The sequence below is a fragment of the Dendroctonus ponderosae genome, unplaced genomic scaffold (assembly GCF_020466585.1).
Source record: "Dendroctonus ponderosae isolate FM_Combo_2020 unplaced genomic scaffold, Dpon_F_20191213v2 Dpon_F_20191213_2, whole genome shotgun sequence".
Classification (NCBI taxonomy): Eukaryota; Metazoa; Arthropoda; class Insecta; order Coleoptera; family Curculionidae; genus Dendroctonus; species Dendroctonus ponderosae.
The window spans coordinates 15562770-15578935 of record NW_026018165.1 but is presented as its reverse complement, the minus strand read 5'-3'; the positions used below and the strand labels follow the sequence as shown (position 1 = coordinate 15578935).

Sequence of the window (16166 nt, the reverse complement as noted above, 5' to 3'; positions counted from 1 at the left end):
TAACTGACACTTTCCCAAGCACCAAATAAATACCGAGGAAGGGCTACATTCCTACCACGTTTGTACGATACACACAGCACAAGGAGATACAAATGGAGCAAGAGTTAATTAACTGAATACGAGAGGCTGCTTAATAATAGTGGATAATAAGGAGATTACACAGGCACTAGCTTGTTTGGAGTTAACCATTCAAATGTTTGGTGTTGTATGGTTGATTTATAAACACCAATATTCGAGGTTATGAGAACAGGTTGACATTCCGAAATAGGTTCCGTCATTCAACGGCTCCTGTTGAATTTACCGTTTATCCTTGTCTATCTTATTGTCACTCTGTATGGTTATCGGAGTGTTAAATAATTACGAAGCAACAGGTATTTGCGCAATGTTAATTAGGCAGATTACCTTGAAAAACATTGCTGCCGTATTTCTGATATAGTTTTTTGCAAACTTCTCAGTTTTTAATAACAATTAATTTCTTTTTCCAATTTTGAATCACCCTGTATACATAAAAGTATTGTCAATTGATGATACCACAATTAGGCAAAGTTATCTGCCGGTTTCCAAAACTGAGCTTCTATGAATACACATTTGTCGGACATCTTTATTCTAACTTCAAGGTAAACGTTTTGGCTCGGGTCTAAACCATTTTTGTTTGGCACGTACCAGACCAGTATTGTAGTAGAAGTAGTTGATTAATTTCGTTCATTTAATAAACTATTATTCTATTAAATTGCATTGGAAAATATTTTTCACAAACATAATCCAATACAGTTACCATTGGCAAATTAAAGCATGAAATTATCTTTACAGGATGCGCAAAAAGTTTCATTTTTGTAAAGAAGAAATTTTAATAATTGAATTGATGAGGGGGAATTTGGCGAGTTTGATATCGATATACAGGGGTAAACAAATTAATAGCGGATTCCTGTAAAGAAATAAAATGATCTAGAACAACTTACCTTAGCAGAAAGGTGAACGGAAACTGAATTATAGGTAGTCGAAGCAATTTTTTCAATGTTATTTTTCAAATACAGCACGAAAAAATTGGTAACTTTTTCACTAAAACTTGGTATTCAGGAGTTTTTGCGGATGAAAAATTTGATTAGCAAATTAAGTTTTAAGATCATAGAGGGCGCCATCTGCACCAAATGATTCCCCTAAAAATCTTCTTACCTTTCTTCTGATATTGGCAAGTGACAACTGACATCCAAATATCTGTTTTCCCATATCTTCTAATGGAAAAAGACATACCTAGTTGTTGTCCCTAAGATCAACGGTTTTTGAGACCTATGCAATTATTAAAGTATTCGATGCGATACATTTAATCTTATTAGGTACGTACGAAAAAAAATACTTAGTGAACTGTGATGCTTTCTAATTAGTTTGACGCTTCACGGTAATGACATATTTTTCGATTTACACTATTAGAGAAATAAAAAAATTGGAAAATAGTGAACGTGTTCTACGCCGATTTCTCCACTACGTTCACATGTTATGTGAAAACAAATATACCCAGGTAGTAATGTCGGGCCTGAAAAAGGTGAAAGTACCTCTTTATGTAGGTAACTAGGTCTCGACGCGATTTCTCTTCTATAAAGTCTGCCATTTCTTTTGCTCATGGGAAATTAGAAAAAGACAGACGCATCGGTACCGAGGCCACGTGACCCGTTAGAAACCGCAGTACCGTACAGTGGCCCCTTCTTCAGAAGTCGATGGCTTGGGCAGTAGGTACCGTACGAGTGAGTTTTGCGTGGTGGTGCCGTTCTTGTATCGTGTCGATTCATCCCCTCTGTGTTCCGTGGGTGCAAGAGTGGAGCCAGTAGATGATAAGGGCAGGGGTTCCTCAAGGACATTGTGGACTTCTGAACTGACTTTTGGGGGATCCGGACGCCGGTACCACTATCGCGACAGGTGTACTGTTTCCTTCAGTTCTTTCAAAGTTGCTGATGGTTGATCGATAGCTTTTAATTATACGAGGTAATCAGACCTGGATGTTGTTTATCGATGTGTATTCCTACGTGCAATTTTTAGCAACATAACTGTTGCAATTGATTATTCGGTTCCGTATGATTACATTCTGCTGGTATTTACTGCGGAGGACTACGCAAATCATTTCTAGAGATTTAATAGAAATAATAGATACAAAACCGAAAATGTCAAGGATGCTCTTACATGGGAATATAGCAGTCGTGGTTATCATTATTGTCTATAAGCTGAAGTAGAACAGGGTTTTTGCAAGATAATTTTTATACTGATTTGCGCGAGCGATAAATAAATTGCAACACCATGATCATTTAATATCAATGCAATTACAGTCACTCTTATTAACTATGACATTCTAATACTTAGTGGAAGACTTAGAAATGTTCCTGTCGGTAACAAGTTAACTATAGCTGTCGCAAAAACAATGCTTTGTACTCGCGCTAGACAACCCGATTGAAACTTACTTACTTGGCCGGGGATCGAATCTGATGTATTTGGCATCACACCACTGTGACCAACAACAATGGTGAATATGGGCTAGAAGCATTTAAACTGTGGTGCTACCGCCAAATTCTAAAAATACTAAAAATAGTGGGCCTCGCATGCTACAAATGAGCATGGCTTCAGAATTATGGACACAGAACGACAACTGCTGATATAGGAGGAAAACGGAATACTTTGAACATATAATTAGAGGACCTAAATACCAGCTATTGCGTCTCATAATGCAAAAGTGAGTAAGGAAAAGTAGAAGGTAAAAAAATATCAGCCAAGAGATGAATTTCCAGGATTCGTAAACATGATGATAGCCAACGTCTGAAGACAGGCAAGGTATCTGGAGAAGAAGATACTCGAATGGGAATAAAGAAATCGCCCTTATTCAATGAATATGTAATAACCTTAAGCAGTGTCTAAATAAATGAAATAGTCCGAATGTTCCGAAACAAATTTGCCTCCTCTCGCTATGAGCGCATTTCCTTCTTTCATACATTTCGATACTAATTATTTTTTTTTAAATTGTCTCGTATTGCACTTGATTGTCCCTTTGATTTCAGTAAAATCCTGAAATTAATTTCTTTATCCTTTTCTTTGCTCGTTGCTGCCAGTTGCTGAGTCTCAAAAGCATGTCCCGTATTACGCCTCTCTTTATTATCGGTTAACTCCTATTTGCGTTTGTAGGGATGCGGCTCTTTCGAACAATTTGCCAGGAAACTCATATTTGTTGTTTCATTCTCTCTTTCGTTTTCATCTTCTCACCCGAGTCGCCGTAAATCAGAATACTACGTTCCGATAAGAACTGAATTAGATATCTTTTATATATAGTGCAAGTTTCTAGTTAGGGATAAATTCACTAAATCAAGAAGTTTTATTTTTTGGAAATATTCTTGGACACGTACATTACTATTTTAAATTACGATTTTTTAAATTAGAGATTTGCGCTTTTTACATTGGCAATCCGAATTTTTTGTGACTTTATGAAACTTTTATGGCTTATGGAACCTAACTTCGGGCCACCCTGTGTTCCGATCATACTTTATTTATTTATAAAGATATTTATGTTATTGTTACATTTAGAATTAATGTAGGTAGTAGAAAATTTACGGTTTTTGTTGAGGAAAAGCAAATTGATGCAAATATAATAAGAATCAGGTCTTTTCAGATCTTTATCTTCAGATCAGATTCTTTAGATGCAAATGTGCTGACAGTATCAGTGCATCATATATTATAGTTTAATATAATTTTGTTTCAACACACTACTTACACCTAATCAGAATTAACTTCAAAGGTTAATTCTGTCGTATTTATTTATTTATATAATTTTACATACAGACTGTTTGGTAAGTCAATGCATTTCTTGCAATAGATTTTAGTATACAAGTCATTTGGGATATGTTATATTCCGAGAGCGCATTGTTGTCGATCTACATGGCGCTAAATATCTCATTAAAAAAACAAAATTTGTAATCTATGAAGAAAGCTTGAATGACCGCTTTAATGAAATTTTACATACATTGCGGTCTACCAGCGGTGTATATTTTGTTTTTAGTCGAATCAGTGATACGTCGCTAATTTTTTTATGCAATATTTTTTGCAAAATACTGCTGAGAAAAATTTGCAAAGGAAAAACTTATTACTGCACACAGGTAGTGTTAGATCACCATCCGTTTTACCTCACTCTGTACCTTCAAATAAGGGTCATAAGAATATACTATAGTTAAGGAAATATTTCTTAAATCATTTGTACTAAAAGTACATGCAAAAAATGCATTGGCTTACCTAATACTTTATCTGTTCATATATTTTCTAATTCAATTTACATGATTGTTTTTTTTTTCAGATATTTTTCAAAATTGATTATTATAATATGAATTTTGCTTCCTTCGGGGTGCCGCTTACCGCGGCCCTGCCGGTTGCAACCCAGTTCTCTGCTGGAAAGATCACCCAAAGCGTCACCACGCCCAACGGCCAAGTGGTTGGTGTTCTCCAAGGTTTGTTCTTTACTGTGCCAACTATTGCATTTTTTTATAATAGCCTGCCAAATTTTGATTTTTTTAAAACGGAAGTAATAACAAAAGCTGCAATAGCTGGATTATTTTGCACATCAAAGTAGTGTTTAAGTCATTAAGAGAATATACTCCGTACACTATAACTATGGGCGCACGTCATCAATCGTCTGTCGAGCGTTTTTGCCATACCCGCAATAAATTATATATATAAACATAAATACTCGAAGCATTCTCAAATTATCTTAATGCTGTCTCGCTTTTGCTGATTATTCTTTACGGAATAATGGTTTATTTGAAAAGCACTAATATATCGTCAACGCAAAAGTCATGGACATGTGTTTTTAAAAAAAGTGCGAGTTCTGGCGATTGTATGAAAAGTTAGCAAAATTAAATTGCAAAGGGAATAAGTTTATATGATAAACTATACTCAAAGTTCGTCACATTTAGTAGGTTTACGTAATGCAGCAAGGTATTAAACAAATTGCTAATACACCCAAACTGATCTTTAAAATTGTAGGTGGAGAAAATGGTATTCATTACATTAGACCCCTGGACGCTAGTGCCTTTTCGCAAGCCCCTGGAAGCCCTAGCGGAGGGCAACAGGGGCAAACTGTGATTACTTTGCCGATAACTATGCCCGGATCAAAGCCAGGTGATCCCCAGCAAACAGTACAAATTCAGGTAAATGTGAACGTTCCAGAATATACTATGCGGTTACTTGCTAGAGAATTAACCAATTTGTTGTTAATGTAGTCAGTCTCGTGAAAGTAGAGTAGCCGAGTTTATTAACAAAGGAGTCTATTTAATATTTTACTTGATCACCAATCTGAACATCTAAGTCAAGTCAGGAAAATTTAATGGCTTTGTTTTTTGCTATTATCTTTACTTAAATTGGTATTATTGCCTTAATTGGGCAGATCCAGTACATCATACCTCACGTGAGCGTATTGTTACCAAGTTGGTTTGTGACAGTCGTTGCTCATTAATTATGGCTTAAAACTGTATTTATTTTTATTAAGGGTCTGGTAGCGTCCCCAAAATTTAATAAGTATGTTTGGATAGTAATAGTAATAATACATAGATGCTTAGTTTATAACTACATTTAACCACATATAACTCCCGAGCTAAGTTTCTTGAGAGAAACCCCTTTTTAAAAGATTTTAAGATTTATTACAGAATGTCAGAAAACTAAATCCTTATAGACTAAAAATGCTGAGTTATATCATCGCTGCAACTAAACAATTTTTCGCTGGTTCCTGGAGAACTGAACAGTAATTCTTGTAAACGAAAAGAGATCAGAATCATCAAGGCAACGCGCAACTAATCATGTTTTCCCTTGAAAAATGGTTACGGAAACTGCTGCAACTGGATAGAATGTTCGACGGTGCCGCACCGGTTCTGTATTGGTGCGAAGCGCAAACCACTGTTTCGGTCTTATCAGACGGTTCCAAAAACAACCAATTAAATCGGGCAGCTGTAACTACGGTTTCAGGTTACCGGTTACTATTATTTTTTATTATTTTCAGTAACTAGTTTCAGGTTACTGTTATTTTAGCGGTTACGTTAAATACCGACCATCCCTAAGCACTATACAGAGAGAGTCGGCGACGCTACACATAATGGATATTCTGCATCAAATTTTAAGTATTTTGAAATATATTTATATTTTTCATTTATATAAGAATACAATTTTGTTATGAAGTATAGTTGGACGAACTTCAAATTAGTCCTAATCATTCATTGTGGTTCAATAGCGTTAACAAATCCGTCCATATTCCATTATTCCAAAGGATGCGTACATATCATTTTTGCTGGAAATTACATTTTCCACAGAAAAGTTCTATTCTGAAAGTGGCAGTAATGAGAGCGAACTATCAACGTTGTAATCGCACTGATTTATTGTTCTTTGCTGAGATTAAACTCTTGTTTTTGTACCTCTTTCAAAGTAATCTAGTCTAGTATTTAATACTATAATCGGCTTGCTGCATTTATTCGGTGTGTACATTCGATTATGTGAATCATTGACTGGCCAATCGGAAGTTTATGGTTATTAGCAATACTTGCCATCACAATGAATAACTACGGATCAGTGTGAAAATTGTTGACACTGTTTATCAATAGCAGTAAGTATATATTGTTGGACGATAACTCAATAATGGTGATATCTGCAAAGCAATTTAACTTGAGCTACCCGAATTAATTGATTTTTTGTTCATGAAAACGCAATACAGGGATAAAGCGTATGATCTCGTTAGTTAATGCGTAAAGGGTTCATTCTATTTTACTCATAACCAAACGTCCGTTTTTAAATGTTTTTAAATAAACATCACACATTTATTTTTAATAAAAATAAAATTTTGCATAATTGCGATCATGTGTTTTAATCTTGATTGCATTCGTTTCAAACGGCGCAATCGTGGTTCACCGTGAATTTATTCTCACATTGCTGGGCGTTTTTCAACGATTATCAATTTTAACTAATTATTAATAAATCAAATTTTTCGTTCCAATTTCCGGAAACGAATCATCGTTAAGAATTACTCTTAATATTATTTTACGTAAAGTAATACTAAACACCTTGAATGTTCCTTTAGCCGACTCCTTATCACTAAAGAGTTATGTTGTCAACCCTTGCAACATAAAAATTTTTTTCCGTAGAAACTGTATTCGTTGTAGTTATATAACGTAAACCAATTATTATGTAATGTTTGTATTGTATGGTTAAATAATTAAATCGTATAGTGTGTACTAAAAATACTAGAAAGTTTGGAAAAATAGTTAATACGACTGATTCGACAACAAACAAAAACGTTGAAAAGCAAGACTAATTTTTTTAAGCAGAATTGCTTTTATCAGGTGGTGAATCCGCCCCAACCAAGTGGAGGCAGCAGCCCGAAGTATCAGTTGTCTCAAATTCCACTTCAAACTTTCACGCAGGGTGCCACCGTTCTTACTGTTGCCTACAACGGCAGTCAAGATGGCTTGCAGATTGTAAGTTAATTAGTGCTTTATCTGTTTATTTTGCTTGGTAATTATTAACAATGGTATGACTACCCAGTTAGATGGTCAAAATGGTTTAGAAGGAATGACGGTTGTTGCTGCATTGCAACCTCAAGATATTCAGCTGCTGCAAGCTCAGATTGAACAGCAGCAGAATCAACAGCAGCAGCTGCAGCAGCAGCAGCAACATCAACAACAGCAGCAACAACAGCAATCCCTTGAAATTAAAGATGAAAGTGAGAAGAATGAGGAACAGCAGGGTATGTCCGTTACTCTAATCAAAACAGGTAATTATAATTAGTAGTGTATTCTAGATTTGGATATTAATCATGTTTCTTTTATATATTAGAAATGCCTAAAGATTCAGACATGTCTCAACAAACGGAGCCAGAAGCTATTCACGTGCCTGCCCAGTATTTGCAAAGCATTGGTAGTTTACAAGAGTATTTACAAAAGGTAAGCATCGACTTATTACGTTCAGAAGTTTTCAAAATTAATTACTGGTTTTTAAAACAGAATTATCAGTCACATTGCTTAAAAAATTTGCACAGACCCTCTGCGTTAGAAAGCTGAAAACTTTATTTTAACTTATTTCTTTTCAATATGAATTTATTTTTCTAGATGTGTTTGTTATCTGGCCTAATTTTGTACCAAATTCATCAATGTGCTCTTTGCTTATACACTCCCTTGAACGATCTTGCACGTAGACCATCATTAAATCTAGAATGAATGTCTTGTGTGTTAAACAATGTTGGTGATTTTAATGGTGCTTGGTAAATCCAGTTTTGTGCACAAGTTTGTGAAAATCTATGAAACTACAAAAGCAACAAAGCACTCAGATTAATAGAATCAATTAATTTGCTAGTGGGACATTTTCGTTATTGAATTGGCGTATTTTGCAGATGCAAGCTCAATCGTTGCCTCTTACGTCGCTGCACCAATTTCTCAAATTTAATACAAGCCCAGATATAAAAAGAGAGCTAATCAATGAAGAAGGTGTTATTGAAGCAGTGAGCATTGCTACCCCTGATGATCAGGTAGGTCGAGTATAATGTACTTTATTTGTGTTCGCGATTCGCACTGTCTTTCACACCATCCTTTTGTTAACATCAAAAAGTACATTCTTCAAACTTTAGAGTTCGTTTTAAGACGATGTTTTGAAAGCGGCTAACAAAAATGTCAAGCCATAAATTCTAGTATATTTGTAGAAAGTATATCGAATTAAAAACAATCAGTTTTCAGTAAATAGAATATTTAAGAAAACATTATTTGTCATCATTGCATGTAACATTAAAATATGATATTTAAAAAGTTAATATGGAGAATTTATTCTGTTATTGCATATATTTTAAATATCCTCATTTGCTTTCTAGTGTAGTGTCTTGTGTTTGTTTTATTTATTTTAACCATTTTGGTATCTTCCAAAATTAGTTCAACTTGCAGGAGCATCTGATGATCAGCAATATTGAGACTGAGATGCCTGTAGAACAATCTCCCGAAGACCCGAATGACAAGGGCAAAAAGAAAAAGAAATACAAGAAAAAACCCCCCAAGCCAAAGAAGCCAAAACCAGGCCAGGTCAGTATATTTGGGTTCTTGAATTTGGAACGTTGATAGACAATGAAAAAATAAGAATTTCAATGCAAATGCATTTTTGCATACAAAAATGAAAGAACGTTGCGCGGAAATATGACATTGTCTGATCAACTAAGTATCCATCCTTAATAACCTGTATGTATTTGTATAATAATATATAATGTATTTCATAAATATGTAAACTTAATGTTATGTTATGTTAATGTTATGTTCTATACAATTTTGATTCAATTATCAGTGCAAATAATAATTTTTTTTATATTTAATTTCAGGTTCATATCGCTACAGCACTTGACGGTACAACATTGTTTTGTTGTCCCGAATGTCACATGGCTTATCCAGAGAAGGAGTTGCTGGAACAGCACTTAGTGAGTCACAAAATTGAGAGACGTTTTATTTGCGACATTTGCGGCGCAGGCTTGAAGAGAAAAGAACATTTAGAACGGCATAAATTAGGTCATAATCCTGAGCGGCCTTTCGTCTGTTCGGTGTGCATGAAAGGTAAGATTTTTTTGATAACTGTTTTATTTCATTTTAACCTAAGAAATGTACATGGTGTCCCATTTTCGGCATCCTAGCAAATAACACCTGCAGCCCACTGCGGCACTGAGGTATTGCACCACACACGTGAATGAACTGATACCATATTCTTTGCAGGATTTAAAAGAAAAGAACATTTGAACCTCCATTTTGTCATTCACTCAGGAGAAAAAACAGAAATATGCGGTGAATGTGGTAAAGGATTTTACAGAAAAGACCATCTACGTAAACATACCCGAAGTCATATCACTCGAAGAGCGAAAGTAAGTATTTTGCATTTTGTTGATGATATGGTGTTTCATGAGGACGGGGCATTATTTTAACCACGTATTCTTGGTCCGAAAATAACCCTAGTTTGGTGATACAGGGTGTTGAAATGTAATTTACAAAATGCGAAATTATAAATTTCTTGAAAACGCAGATATTTTCACAAAATTTAATCGAAAAATTGTCGAAGATTACTTTTTTAATATCGAAATTTTCGTAATTTAAAGTAAAGATCGTAATTTTTCTTTTCAGATGCTGAAGTATTTCAATAAGCTGCCAATTAAATACTCATTCTCGCAACATACTACAACTCTCGAATTTCTTTTAAATTAAATTTCAACTCGTTTCTATAACAAACGGGTTATTTTCGGACATAGAATAAGTGGTTAAAATAATGCCCCAACCTCATGAAACACCTTGTATGACAATTACTTATTTTACTAAACAATTTTCTAATTATTGAATATTTTTAGGAACAGGCGGAACGGGCACAAGCAATATTAAAGACAGGTGTTCCTGCCGAAGATGTTCAAAGAGATTTAGGATCGGGGTTAACCAATGGTACAGCTCAAGTTACCATACAGGTTTGTGCAGTTCCTTTTCTTAAATTGATCATTTTTCATTCACTACTGCTTTAAATTAGAGTTGCTATGAATGCGCCGACAAACATATTTTCCTGTACTCTCATTCCGTTCATTTCAATACGATATTGTTTTAAAGTAATGCAAAGGTCATTTGGCTTTTCGTTTCGCTAAACTTGGTAGAACCAGAATGGTTTCATTTGTGGAAATTCATGAGTTCAGATCATGTTATTGATTCTTATCAATGACAATATTTTACTGTTATTATTAAGATGTTAAGAAGATGTTAATGACGTAGGTATCAAGTTCTGAAGATCTGATAGTGTCAATTTCTAAATTTTTTTGTCGCCGTGGACCTCCATAATTAAAAAATAATGAATAAATAAACATTGAACTCAATATGTTTAGATCAGATAAATAAGTTAGATTAAGTCACGTTTGTACATATATATTTCGCGCGCGCATGTTTTACAAAGAATACACCGACTGTTTACCCAGATTAATTTTTTATGCTGGTCCAAGTTAGATCGATCAAACTATAGTTTTGGTCTCTTATAGGGTCCAAATGGTCAAATTCAGATTCCCGTGCAAATTCAGGTACCTCAGCACACGATTCAAATCAGCAATAGTGAAGACGATGGGAACCAAGCAAGCACCGTAGTGCTGCCTGCTGCCAATGAGAGTATGGGTATGTTGCCGAATTAGCTTGCTTCATTTTAAACTAATCGGTAGAATGTTATCCATTCATTTGATCTAAGTTTTGGAAAAAATAACGTGTTATACTGGATCCTCTTTATGATAATTAGCTGAAACCTGTATTTTGCTAATTGCATTTGACATTATTTTATGACGCACAATGGGCTCTCTGCAGATTTTTATTTTTTTGCCAATTCAGTTCGTTCATGGCCAACTAACCGTTCTTCAATTTTTTTTTTGTTTTTAAGTTACTTACAACAATTTAAATTTTAATTTAGCGCGCTCTTGCTGGCGCCAGTTAGCTAGCCAGGTCTTAATCCCGTATCCCATGCATCCATTTATACGATGGTACGATGATACGAAAGTGTTTGTATTGGTTCGTACGACGGCGGACGAATTGTCGGATCTCTAGTCAATAGAAACACTTTCGAGTCATCGTACCATCGTATAAACGGATGCATGGGACACAGGCTTTACTGGACGGCTGACGTCACAACAGCCGGTTTTTTAGCCCATTAAATGGCAAAATATTTTTTTCGGGGATTCCTTCTGTTTGTTTATTTATATGCAACAAGCTTGAATTCTAGTATGTTTTCAATGAAAAATAAATTTTATGTTAAGGGCCTATTGTAAATTCTGCTGGCTTAGGCTATACATTCATGCTGAAGGAGTTTTAGTAAAAGTGCTTGCAAACTTTACCGCCTTTATCAGAGGCATGTATAACTAAGTTTTTATAGTACATCAGTAGACAGTGCAATTTGTCATTCACTCAGTAAGCAGAGTATCCAGTAATCACTGGATGACTGAGACCTTCTGTCAACAGTTATTCAGTTTATATTCTTTTCCAAATTCGGACGAAATGCCGTATACAATGTAAATAGATATATAAGTATAATATTTATTGACTTTTTATACATATATATTAGAAAATTATAGTATATATGTGTTGAACGATAAAAATGTAACAATCTCCTAAAGTTATTTGTTTTGTAGTTATAAATTGCTTAATCTTGTTCGCAAATCGGCAATTAAATTTATAACAGCAGTATTCGATCGTACATCTGGAAAATATTACAAGTTAAGATTCAATTTTTGAATTTATAAGTTACAAATTTTAATTAATGTTTAATCATTTATTGTTAATGTTTATTGGCATCTGCTAATATTTTTTATCGACCACCATGTATATATTATAAATGTGTAAATACATTATATTATTTAAAGAAATATTAACTTAACATTAATTTGTTAACACTAATTCAAAGGGGTCCGATGCCTGAGATTTTTTTCGATTTTGAAATTTCAGTTTAACTTATCAAAAAACAACTCTCGATAGGTTTCTCGCTTGTTAGTCCTTCTACTTCACGGGCGCCTTTGATAATTTTGAGAGTTGGCATATCTTTAAAACTGGATGCAGGATTTTCGATTTGTTTTACAATTTGAGACCACTATTTGTGCAAGCAAAAATAATACTGAATATCTATTTTTAAAAGTATGCCAAAAACGATTACATATTCTATTTTTGAGATAAAACTTTTGTAGCATAAATAATCTTCCGTTCATTACAAATTTAATATATTTAGTTTCCAATTATAACATCCAGAAATGTCGAACATTAAAGTTTTGACGCTATACATAAAGATCGTTATATATTATCGTATATTGAATGACCATTTCAATTGGCTCATAAGATCTTTCATGAAAGAAGTAATAATTGTGATACGAAGAATCCCAAATACTACTTATTTTTCATTTGGTTCCATTTTTCATTACATTTTAGACATATATGCTTTAAAACTTTTATTTGTTGCGACTTTGGTAGATAGATAAACGGATTTTCCGTCATATCAAATACAATGACAGTTTTAGTATTTTAAACATATTTTGTCAATACATGCAATAGTAAATTGTTAAAAACGCAAGAATATTTTTGTCAGCTTTTACAAAATTCTATATTTTGCACGAAATTTTGTACATGTAGCGCCCCGTACATCAGTTTTTATTTTTAGTATTGCGAGCATCTGTTTCAATTCAATGAGCTTTTAACCAATTATTAATTTTGATGGCCAATTTATGTTTCAGATTATAATATGTTTTCATTTTAAATAGTTAACGTCGGTGTATCTGCGCAGCAATATGTACTGAACAACTAAATACGTTGACGGGGCTAAATTCTAATTATGTTTTGTAACTGTTTATCATAACGCAACTTTAATTAGTATGGATGACTATTTAAGAACGTTAAGTAGGTATCCTAAGATATTTGATTTTGTTTTGTAACAATAATTTTTATAATTGTAGAAAATCTGGCGATAGCATAATTTAAGTTTTTTACGGTGTCTAAACAGTAAGGATTCTTTGGGAAAATATATGTTATAAATATTATTGTAGTTTTTAGTCGCAGTATACATGATTTTGCCCCCTATGCGAATAGCGTGTCCTATTTCGTCTAACTTTGAGTAAACAATGACATAATAAAATATTAATAGTTCAAAGCTGCAAAAAAAATGTTTAAAAAATCAACAAGTAGGTACATGGAAACAAAAAATAAGTGGGCTAATACATTTAAAGAAATCCACAAAAAGCCCTATCAAATCAAATAATCATCAAGTATCAAAGAAGAACTACAATCCAGATCGCTGAAATTCTCTATAACTCAGATTTCTTCTCAAAAATACTCAATGCCATTTATTGGCTTAAATTTAGAACAGACGCAAGTCCGGTTATAATCTTGATCTGGATCAATTATAGCCTGAAAGGTGCTGGAGAGCAAAAAAAGGGAATAGTTGGACGGATCCTGACCGCTGCAAATCCTTTGCCCGAATGTTTGTAAAAAGTCACTTTATTAGTGTGTAAAATTTGGAAAAATTGCGCGAATCCTAAATTAGGACGCCTCTTAAGCCGCTATCCGCTATACTACCACACAGTAATAAAATATATATTCATCTACCTTGAGGCACTTTAGTAGTGTGTAGTAGTGGTATTATTAAATTTCGAAACATCAAAAATTTAAATTTACCGTAAAAAATCCCAGCCCCTGAAAATCCCTCTCACGAATCGTTTAGCAAAAAAGAGTTTGTTGAAATTTTACACATTATTATATAATGCATACTTATGCATTATGTATATATATACATATACATGAATGCTAGCTAAAGAAAAAAAGAATTGTAAAAACACATCGCAAAATCTAAATGGGTTGGCCAGGATCACTCACGGTAAAAGTAATGCCAAACTTGCCGAAAGCTGCATTATACGACCCGGAAAAAAAGAAGAATGTGTATTATTACATAAACTTAGTCGAAAACCCAGTGATTTGATTGGAAAGAAAAATAAATAGGAAACTGAATAAAACTTTAAATGTTTCTCCAAAACTCAACACAGTTCAAGTTAAGGGTTTATAGTTTAATAATCCTTCTTACGTGCTTTTGGCAAACTTGTGTCCCATTCTTCATTGTCTGGATATACAATAAACTTCAAAAAGCATACACACAAGCACAAATCCACACTAAGTTGAAAATAAAAGTAGATTACACTCAGCAATTAACAAATAAGATGGTCGACCGTTCGTGCCTAAATAGCACTAATTTGGTACTTTTATCCCATTTATGAGCAAAGAACCGACGACCAATTTAGTCCCTTGCCCATAATAGACTGACTAAATGTACAGCTTGCCAATAAAACCCGTGCGAAATTAAGGTGTTTATCACATTAAAAAACGCACCAAGCTACAGAGCTCACAATCGTTTGCTAGGTGGCCCTTTGGGTGACTCATATGCTGTTCGATTTAAGTTTTTTTCTTATTGACGATTTTCTAGAAATTTACAGTCCGCCATCGTATTGGTTTGAATATTTTGCGTAAACAAAGTTGCTTCTCGGATAAAGATAAACAAACATCGCCGTTCATGGGGCGACTTTTGAATGCTAAATTAAATACCCGCTCTCCGATCAATCCTTTGCTCAATTGTCATAAAACGTGAGAACCTTTTTAGCTTGAGCTATTGTGAGAGGCTACACAATTTTTAGCAGAGCCACCAGAATCAAAGCAAACCGTTCGCAAAATATGCCATGATGAACATTAGCACTTTTAATCAACTGCACTTCTTCCTTTAAAAATTCATAACTTGCCATTTATAGCAAAGCAAGCAATTTGAAACTTTCACACCCTATAGATGATTAATGAGGTTGACTACGCTTAAATTTCCATTTCAATCGCACTAAAGTCTGATGTTTGCCAACGGTTTGAAGAATTTAATGGGTCAAAAATTCGCATTGAAGATGTGATCGCAGCAGAACACCCCTATTTTACATAGAAAAGCAGTCTACTGTGGCAAATTTGACTAGTTAAAATTGAGCAAAAAAGACTTAAAACTCGAACTGTTCTTATTGAAAATGTGTATAAGAACCGCTTAATTTCGTGTTTAATTCACGTAAAGAAAAAGTAATTTTCTGGGTTTGGAACCTCTGGATTGCGATAATAAAAAGTGACTTCCTCTGTAGATTATCCGCTTAATAACACTTTTTTCTTAGCGACGTTACTTCCGAAAACGTTTTTTCGACGTTGGAAAGTTCACCATTCAATTATTTCAGTTTTTGAGCCCTTTGAACTCAATATTTTGTGTAAAACGCATAATTTATGAATGCTTCTTTGGGCGCAGCATTACGAGCTACGGAATACGTAACTTGATAATGACAAGATTTTGGTTTTGGATTGATTTTGTGCTCTATTTTCCTGAAATTTTTACATTGATAAAATATTTACGTAAACAGTTACTTCTGTGTAGGGATGGGACATCGATAATATTGATATTAAGGAAACATCGATGTTCTGATAGTTTGCCGTTGCATACAAATTTCCAATTGATTAACTTAAATTAAAATAATTTTATTTTACTACCACTGTGATATTAAATAATAGTCTAAATTGTTTCAACTTATAGTTACCACATTTTTCGGGCAACTGTCTGCAAAAAGAAGCTTCGGGTGCAGCTGAAAA

The 16166-nt window shown here is 34.0% G+C and overlaps 2 protein-coding genes across 7 annotated transcripts in view; one reads left to right on the top strand and one right to left on the bottom strand.

Moving 5' to 3' along the window:
* Window positions 1–13555, top strand: part of LOC109544559 (zinc finger protein 853) — an 18097-nt gene extending 4542 nt beyond the window's left edge. The window contains exons 1-12 of one of the 6 annotated variants that reach the window (XM_019914831.2): window positions 1681–1977; window positions 4322–4472; window positions 5008–5171; window positions 7347–7481; window positions 7549–7777; window positions 7840–7946; window positions 8393–8527; window positions 8922–9068; window positions 9359–9587; window positions 9744–9889; window positions 10367–10477; window positions 11033–13555. In XM_019914831.2, coding sequence (XP_019770390.1) covers window positions 4349–4472; window positions 5008–5171; window positions 7347–7481; window positions 7549–7777; window positions 7840–7946; window positions 8393–8527; window positions 8922–9068; window positions 9359–9587; window positions 9744–9889; window positions 10367–10477; window positions 11033–11179 — 1674 coding nt within the window. In that variant the 5' untranslated portion in view covers window positions 1681–1977; window positions 4322–4348 and the 3' untranslated portion in view covers window positions 11180–13555. Of the gene's footprint in view, window positions 1–1680; window positions 1978–4321; window positions 4473–5007; window positions 5172–7331; window positions 7482–7548; window positions 7778–7839; window positions 7947–8392; window positions 8528–8921; window positions 9069–9358; window positions 9588–9743; window positions 9890–10366; window positions 10478–11032 lie in introns of those variants that run through there. The other 5 variants (XM_048664087.1, XM_019914832.2, XM_019914830.2 and 2 more) reach the window with 5 other exon arrangements.
* LOC109544686 (U6 snRNA-associated Sm-like protein LSm3) overlaps window positions 1–14805 on the bottom strand; it is a 22959-nt gene extending 8154 nt beyond the window's left edge. The window contains exon 1 of the mRNA XM_048664089.1: window positions 14593–14805. Coding sequence (XP_048520046.1) covers window positions 14593–14625 — 33 coding nt within the window. The 5' untranslated portion in view covers window positions 14626–14805. The remainder of the gene's footprint in view (window positions 1–14592) is intronic.
* Between the last annotated feature and the right edge of the window lie 1361 nt (window positions 14806–16166).